Source organism: Penaeus monodon, chromosome 35 (genome assembly GCF_015228065.2).
Source record: "Penaeus monodon isolate SGIC_2016 chromosome 35, NSTDA_Pmon_1, whole genome shotgun sequence".
Taxonomy (NCBI): Eukaryota; Metazoa; Arthropoda; class Malacostraca; order Decapoda; family Penaeidae; genus Penaeus; species Penaeus monodon.
Genome location: NC_051420.1, coordinates 2,401,071 through 2,409,312, shown reverse-complemented (window position 1 = coordinate 2,409,312; position 8,242 = coordinate 2,401,071). Strand labels below are relative to the sequence as shown.

General features: G+C 48.3%; 1 protein-coding gene across 1 annotated transcript in view; it reads left to right on the top strand.

Annotated features, from left to right (window-relative positions):
• Positions 1-8,242, top strand: part of LOC119595009 (mucin-5AC-like) — a 72,227-nt gene that overhangs the window by 18,118 nt on the left and 45,867 nt on the right. Inside the window, exon 6 of the mRNA XM_037944141.1 lies at positions 7,242-7,381. Within this exon, the coding sequence (XP_037800069.1) occupies positions 7,242-7,381 (140 nt within the window). The remainder of the gene's footprint in view (positions 1-7,241; positions 7,382-8,242) is intronic.

Here is an 8,242-nt window from a genome sequence, read left to right as displayed (position 1 = left end):
TCCGTTTAAGCTTCAGGAAATGAAACGGGATCCTTGTCTATGTTGGACGCTTGAAATAATCGTTAGTTGATAGGCTTTCTGTTGGCCTTCTTTGTCTGAGGCGCAAAGAGACAGGGAAAGACACCCAGTCCTTGGAGGGGGGAAGGGAGGGAGGGAGGATGTGACGGACGGGCGGACGGACACGGACGGATACGGACGGACGGACGGACGGACGGACGGACGGACGGACGGACGGACGGACGGACAGAGACAGACAGACAGACAGACAGACAGACAGACAGACAGACAGACAGACAGACAGACAGACAGACAGACGGACGGACGGACAGGGAAACAGACAGGCAGACAGACATACAGACTGGTTGGTGAGACTTCTTCCAACCATCAGTATAGTAAGATCATTACATGTGAATATTTTTTTTTCTAAACAACCTCGATATTCATACTTACCTGATACTCAGTATACCTACACTAGATGCTCTCCTCTGGTTTACTCATGACTTACATTAGATAGTAGTCAGTTAACCTAGAATAAGTACGTAGACGGCAGGACAAGTACAGTGACGTGTGGACTGTGATGAGTATGAAAGGATGCAATAAAATTTGGATGTGGAACCCGTTTTATTGCCCGAGGAGGAGACTAATCTTACTCGAAGCGTCATTATTCTATTCTTTAATCTTATAATTCTGTTTTTCATGTCACTTAAGTAATACATTAGTTCCGTTTTACGCCCACATCCCTCTGGAAACTCCAGGTCCCTCTCGCTAACTCTTCAAAAGTCAACTTGATAGAGGATTCGAGTACATCTCCCATGACGTCGACTGGTTGGAACTGTGGAAAGTGTATTTTAGTGGCACCCAACCTCTTCTGTTGTGTGGTCCCCAACTAATATATAATCATCTCCATGGCCCCCGTCAGGTTCTGTCATCTTTTCAGATTTAATGACTCTTAGTTATGGGTAATGCAATGGTGCCACTAGCAGTACGATAAGAACGTTGTTTGGAGATTTAAATGTAGTGATATGTGGGAGAGATGGTCATTGGCAGTGTTGGACAATATCGTGTTTAATTCAGACTCATAAATTTCAAAATGCTCCACAGCCCCATAGATTGCCTACCCCTTGTGTATGTTATTCTAGGCTGATGATGATGGAGTGAATACAACGTTCTACTCTCTTCCCTTCCCTTCCCTTCCCTTCCCTTCCCTTCCCTTCCCTTCCCTTCCCTTCCTTCTTCCTCTTCTCTCTTCCTCCTTCTTCCTCCTTCCTCCTTCCTTTCTTCTCTTCTCTTTCTTCTCTTCTCTTTCTTCTCTTCTCTTTCTTCTCTTCTCTTCTCTTCTCTTCTCTCTTCTCTTCCTCTCTTCTCTCTTCTTCTCTTCTCTCTCTCTCTTCTCTTCCTCTTCTCTTTCTTCTTCATTTCTCTTCTGTCTTCTTTCCTATCCTTTGATATTATATTTCTTACATCAGTTAATTCACAAGACTGTCAATCACGATTAGTTCAGATTATGTTATTGAGTCATTATCATTAACTTGTCAATCATTAAGTAAGAGTTTTCATCACTAATATAATTAAAAGATTTCATTCTTCACTAATCGGTCAGTTATCAAATACTTATCATCAAAAATCAGTCAAACTGTTATCAAGTCATAATGGACCTGTCAGGTGCATCTAACCTTTTTTAAAAGAATAAGATGATTTATTATAGCATATTCTATTGATGGTTACTTAATTTTTATTTCATTTTACGTCTTCAATGTTCTTGTTTTATTGTCAGGAGTCTATGTTGACAGCGTGACAGTAACAATGTGTAATCCCACTCCATTCAGTTACTAAATAATCACTAGTGAAGACTCTGTTTTTGTGATAAGATTATTCTCTATCTGCAATTGTGGTCAGTCTTAGTATCATATCCCACCCCTCGCCTAGACTTGGTGCTTCCCATACTTGTCAAATTAACATTCTACTAAACTTTACTCTGGTTGTCCCGTACTATTTTTTTTTCTTTTTTGAGAACCTTTACTGCTGGTAATCGCAATTTCGCCTCATTCAATCGACTCGGCTATGAGTGAGTACTAGCATGCTGACGTCAGTATGTTGGGGTCAAAGTCGAGGCGGAAAGTAACTGGCTACCCCACTGCACCATCCGGCGGCTCAGTCAGCACTTCCACTACGATCATGTACCCTACGTTTACTGGATATGTGGAGCCTTTTGAAATTTATGAATTAAACGATGTTCTCCAACTATGCCATGACCATCTCCCCCTCCACATATCACTACATTTAAATCTCCAAACAACGTTCTTATCGTATTGCTATAGGCACCATTGCATTGCCCATTACCAATCATTAAATCTGAAAAGATGACAGAACCTGATGGGGGCCATGGAGATGATTATATATTGGTTGAAGGACCACACAGCAGAATGCATATTTCACAGTTCCAACCAATCGACGTTATGGGAGGTATATTGGAACCCTCTGTGGAGTTCACTTGCGTAGAGTTAGCTTTAAATTCGAGATTTTTTTAAACTTCGAGATTCGAAATGGGTGTTCTAAAAGTTCTTGTGTTGTAACTTTTCAGATGTAGAATATGATAGGAAGGTCTGTGTAACTGCTTATCCAGGCAATTTGAACATAAGGAGGATGAAGAGATACCCGCAACGACATATTAATGCACGAACAACGGAGGGAAGAACAGAAAAAACACACGATTCTTCCGAAGGCCTTTTCACATAAACAATGAAACGAAAAGGCGTTCTCGTAATCGTGTTTTGCCAGCTCTTCACAGCATTGTCTCAGACACAGCATATTAGATTGTGACTGGGTATGCTGTGCTATCTCCTCGTATTTTTTCTCCTTATGACTGTGATCACGGATCCTAATGCTTGATAGCGGTTGATAGCTCTTTGGTAATGGTTAAATTGACTGAATGTTCAAGAAAGCTCCCTGCTCTTCCTCTGACGATCCCAAGCTTGTAAGTCAGCCTTGTAGAGTTGGGAGTTTTTCTCATTAGACATATCGTTTTTTAGGGAGTGTGTGAATATTGTATAACCTATAGGGATCTCGCTCTGTCGATCTTGACATTCTTCGGTCATTTTCTGTGCCCTGTCTTTCGGTAGAAGGAATGGGTTTTGAAAGATTTGAAACCTTTGGATGGGCGCACTTGACTTGTTTATATCATTAATGCTTTGTGTCTCAATCTTCGTCTACGTCGACATCCTGCCTGGTGCCGAATGTGTTTGTACATTATAACTAAGTTTTATTTGTACACGTAGAATATAATACTTTCACGAAGGAATCTGAGTTGAGTTTGAGTCACGCTTGTTCCTTGAAGGACTTTCTCGTGTACTACCTCACTGGTTGCCAAGCACCTAGTATTCTCGTACTCAACGATAAATAAGGTAATGACTTTAAAGGTATCAGCACTCTCTGTTGACTTCCACTTTCAAGGACACATTACTGTAGTATCAGCGTGACACCCTCAACATGACTATGGTTATAAGAAAGTAGAACTTATATACAGTTTCGTCAGTCGTATCTGTATCATCAGATTTTACCTTTTTTTGCTTCTTTTTGTACTTTCTTGATTTTCACAAGCATTCGTAGGAGACCGTTCATCACATATATAGTATGGTATTTACAATGATTATTCGTCACAGTTACGTAAGGCGTTGATCAACAGATTTACCTTTTTTCCTTTACGTTCTTATACAAAGCGAGGAACGTACGGGATAGGTCAGTAGGCAGCCAACAATTGAAGGTAATGCCGAGCTAAGGACACATCAAGCATATATCGACTATCTCATGTTGACGGTGCCTTTCTTGAGATACATTGAAAGAAGAAGCTAAAACATGATAAAACGACATGCGAGGAGGAAGGAAAATCCACATAAAAAGAAAAAGAAAAGAGAGAGAGAAAAAAAAATTGAACGTGTGTTATTGGCGTACTGCGATCCAGCCATCACTCAGAATGTTGCACGGTGTGTGTTATCTTGCCTTTGGCCACTTTGACCACGTCTGATTGGCCTTATCATTATCATCTGGAAAAAAAAAACGTATAAAAACACGACGCTTATCTTGGTAAAAAATTATGATAAAGGCTTATGAGAACTGATAGGAAAACGGAGGGCGCTCAATACGGAGTATAGTGATTTAGTATAGCTTGGTGGTTGTGCTGTGTTGACGCCAAGATTTCCTGCAGATGGAACGGCAACAAAAATGGCCGATTGATAGCAGACCGAAGTGTTCATGTTGTGAATAGTTCTTAGTTGTGAAAAGTCATTAGTTGCGAGGACTCATTAGTTGCGAAAAGTCATTAGTTGCGAGGACTCATTAGTTGTGAAAAGTCATTTAGCGTAAAAAAAATCACCTGCAAATTATTCGCTTGATGTAAGAATCCGTTCGCATAGCACATTCGAGGGATGTATCTGGATGTCGGTAGTCGGTCGAAGGAAAACGGCAACATGGACGTGGTAAGTTCTTTTAGGATTTTCGTGTTTGTGCTCACTCTTGGTCTTCAAAGGGGGGGGGGGAGGCGGTGGAACGTATAGATGAGAGGAGGTAAGACAGAAAGCAAGAAGGAAGGCAAGAATCAATGGAAGGAGGGAAGGAGGGAGGAAGGAAGGAAGGAAGGAAGGAAGGAAGGAAGGAAGGAAGGAAGGAAGGAAGGAAGGAAGGAAGGAAGGAAGGAAGGAAGGAAGGAAGAAAGAGCGAAGACAAGATCGAGACAGAGACAGGAGGACAGAAAGAAAGGCGCATAAACAACCAGAAAGAGAGAGAGAGAGAGAGAGAGAGAGAGAGAGAGAGAGAGAGAGAGAGAGAGAGAGAGAGAGAGAGAGAGAGAGAGAGAGAGAGAGAGAGACGAAGAGCGAAGCGTTGGCAGCTAAAGGGCAAAGCCCCTCCTTCCCGGAGCGCGCTCTTCCGTCTGACCCGCCGCCTGCTTCTGCTCTGGTTTCATCTCGTGCTCCGCTTTGAAGTGACACCGTGGGGGGGGGGGAGGGGGCGTCCCATGGTAGAGGGTGGAGGGCCGTGGGGGAGGGGGAGTCCAGATGGACGGCCGGTGGGGGGGAGGGTGATTCCAGGTGGAGGGTCGTGGGGGGGAGGGTGATTCCATGTGGAGGGCCGGCGTGGGGGAGGGTGATTCCAGGTGGAGGGCCGTGGGGGGAGGGTGATTCCAGATGGGGGGGCCGGTGGGGGGGAGGGTGATTCCAGGTGGAGGGTTGTGGGGGAGGGTGATTCCAGATGGAGGGCCGTGGGGGGGAGGGTGATTCCAGATGGAGGGCCGTGGGGGGGAGGGTGATTCCATGTGGAGGGCCGTGGGGGGAGGGTGATTCCAGAAGGAGGGTTTGGGGGGAGGGGTGATTCCAGTTGGAGGGCCGTGGGGGGAGGGATGATTCCAGGTGGAGGGCCGTGGGGGGGAGGGTGATTCCAGGTGGAGGGCCGTGGGGGGAGGGTGATTCCAGGTGGAGGGCCGTGGGGGGAGGGTGATTCCAGGTGGAGGGCCGTGGGGGGAGGGTGATTCCAGGTGGAGGGCCGTGGGGGGAGGGTGATTCCATGTGGAGGGCCGTGGGGTGGAGTGATTCCATGGTGAGGGCCGTGGGGGGAGGGGTGATTCCAGGTGGAGGGCCGTGGGGGGAGGGTGATTCCAGGTGGAGGGCCGTGGGGGAGGGTGATTCCAGGTGGAGGGCCGTGGGGGGAGGGGTGAATCCAGGTGGAGGGTCGTGGGGGGAGGGTGATTCCAGAAGGAGGGCCGTGGGGGGAGGGGTGATTCCAGATGGAGGGCCGTGGGGGGGAGGGTGATTCCAGAAGGAGGGCCGTGGGGGGAGGGGTGAATCCAGGTGGAGGGCCGTGGGGTGAGGGTGATTCCATGTGGAGGGCTGTGGGGGGAGGGGTGATTCCAGGTGGAGGGCCGTGGGGGGAGGGTGATTCCAGGTGGAGGGCCGTGGGGGGAGGGGTGATTCCAGGTGGAGGGTCGTGGGGGAAGGGGTGATTCCAGGTGGAGGGCCGTGAGGGGAGGGGTGATTCCAGGTGGGGGGGCCGTGGGGGGGGGGGGGTTTTCCAGGGGGAGGGGCCGTGGGGGGGGGGGATGTTTCCGTGGAGGCCGGGGGGGGAGGGGTGTTTCCGGGGGGGGCCGTGGGGGGAGGGTGTTTCCCAGAAGGGGGGCCGTGGGGGGGGGAGGGTGTTCCCAGAAGGAGGGTCGTGGGGGTGAGGGTGATTCCAGAAGGAGGGTTGTGGGGGGAGGGTGATTCCATGTGGAGGGCCGTGGGGGGGGAGGTGATTCCAAAGGGTTGGGGGGGGAGGGTGTTTTCCGAAGGGGGGCCCGGGGGGGGGGAGGGGGTTCCCAAAGGGGGGCCGGGGGGGGGAGGGTGTTTCCCAAAGGGGGGTCGTGGGGGGGGGGGTGTTTCCCAAAAGGAGGGTTGTGGGGGGGGGGGTTATTCCATGGGGAGGGCCGTGGGGGGGGGGTTTCCAGGGAGGGCCCCGTGGGGGGAGGGTTTTTCCAGTTGGAGGGCCTTGGAGGGAGGGGTGAATTCCCAGGTGGGGGGGCCGTGGGGGGAGGGGTGTTTCCCTTTTTGGAGGGCCGTGGAGGGGGGGGTTATTCCCGGGTGGAGGGCCGGGGGGGTTGCAGAAAGGGCCGGGGAGTGTGACCTGGTGCCAGTATGCGCGGATTATTAATCCCCCTTTCTCTGTTTAAATTTTGATTTAGGGTTTTAAAGGTGGCTGTCTCACGCGTTAATAAATGCTTCACTGTTTATTCTGTTTTCAGTGGAGAGTGATGAAAAGGACCTACTTTCTTCTGCTCTTTATTATACGGGATAAAAAATGTAAAACGCTTTTCTTGTGCATTCTATCTCGTAGAAAAAAGTAAAACGTACTTTTTTACATTTTAACCGTCTTTTCAAAAACTAAACTACGTGTTTTCCCTTGCTTGGATTCCCTTAAAATTTATTGTATTTTTTTATTTTCCTTATTTATTGTATTACCCCCTTTTATCATTCTATGGCATTTATTCACATGGTGAGCGGGCATCAACCTAAAAGTTTTTCCCTTTTCCGAAAGGCACAACCTAAAATCTTTTCCCCCCTTTTCCGCATGACATGAAATCCTAAAATCTTTTCCCCTTTTCCGCAAGGCATCAAATCCTAAAAGCTTCTCCCCTTTTCCGCATGACATGAAATCCTAAAATCTTTTCCCCCCTTTTCCGCAAGGCATCAAATCCTAAAAGCTTCTCCCCTTTTCCGCAGGCCGAGCTGAAGGCAGCGCTGCGCCGTCGTCGTGGGGACGACTCGGGCTCCGGCGACGACGACCCGGGACTACCCCTCTCCCCCCCCACCTCCCCCACCCCAAAGGGGGGACCCTCGACGTCCTCAACCACGGGCTCAAGGTAAGGAAAGGGGGCGTCGTGGGCGTCCTCTCGCCACCACGCCCGCGACGCCCGCACGTTACGGTTTCGACGACGTTAAAAGGGGGGGGAAGGGAAAAGATCGTGGGTGGATTTTGTGTCTTCTTCTCTCTCTTCTCTCTCTCTTTCTCTCTTTCTCTCTTCCCCCTCTTTTTTCTCTTTTTTTCCCCCCTCTCTCTTTCCTTCTCTCTCTTTCTTTCCTCCTTCTTTTTCCCCTCTCTCTTTCTTTCTCTCCTCTCTTTCTTTCCTCTCTCCTTTTTCCTTTTTCCTCTCCTTTTTTTCTTTTTTTTTCCTCCTCTCTTTTTTTTCTTCTTTCCTTCTTTCTTTTCCCCCTCTTTTTCTTTCTTTCTCTCTTTTTTCCCTTTTTTTTCCCCTTTCTTTTTTTCTTTCCCCTCTTTCTCTCTTTCTCTCTCTCTCTCTCTCTTCTCTCTCTCTCTCTTCTCCTCTCTCCTCTCTCCCCTCTCCTCTCCTCTCTCCTCTCCTCTCTCTCCACCCTCTCTCTTCTCCCCCCCCTCCCCCTCTCCCCCCCCCCCTCTCTCTCTCTCTCCAAAACCCCCTCTCCTCTCTCTCTCACCCCCCCTCTCTCTCTTCTCTCTATTCTCCTCTCACTCTCTCTCTCTCTCTCTCTCTTCTCTCTCTCTCTCTCTCTCTCTCTCTCCTTTCTCTCTCTATTTTTTTCTCTCTCTTTTTTCTTTCTCTCTCTATTTCTTTCTCTCTCTATTTCCCTTTCTCTCTCTATTTCTTTCTCTCTCTATTTCTTTCTCTCTCTCTCTTTCTCTCCTCTCTCTCTCCTCTCTTTCTTCCTCTCTTCCTCTCTCTCTCTCTCTCTCTCCTCTTTCTTTC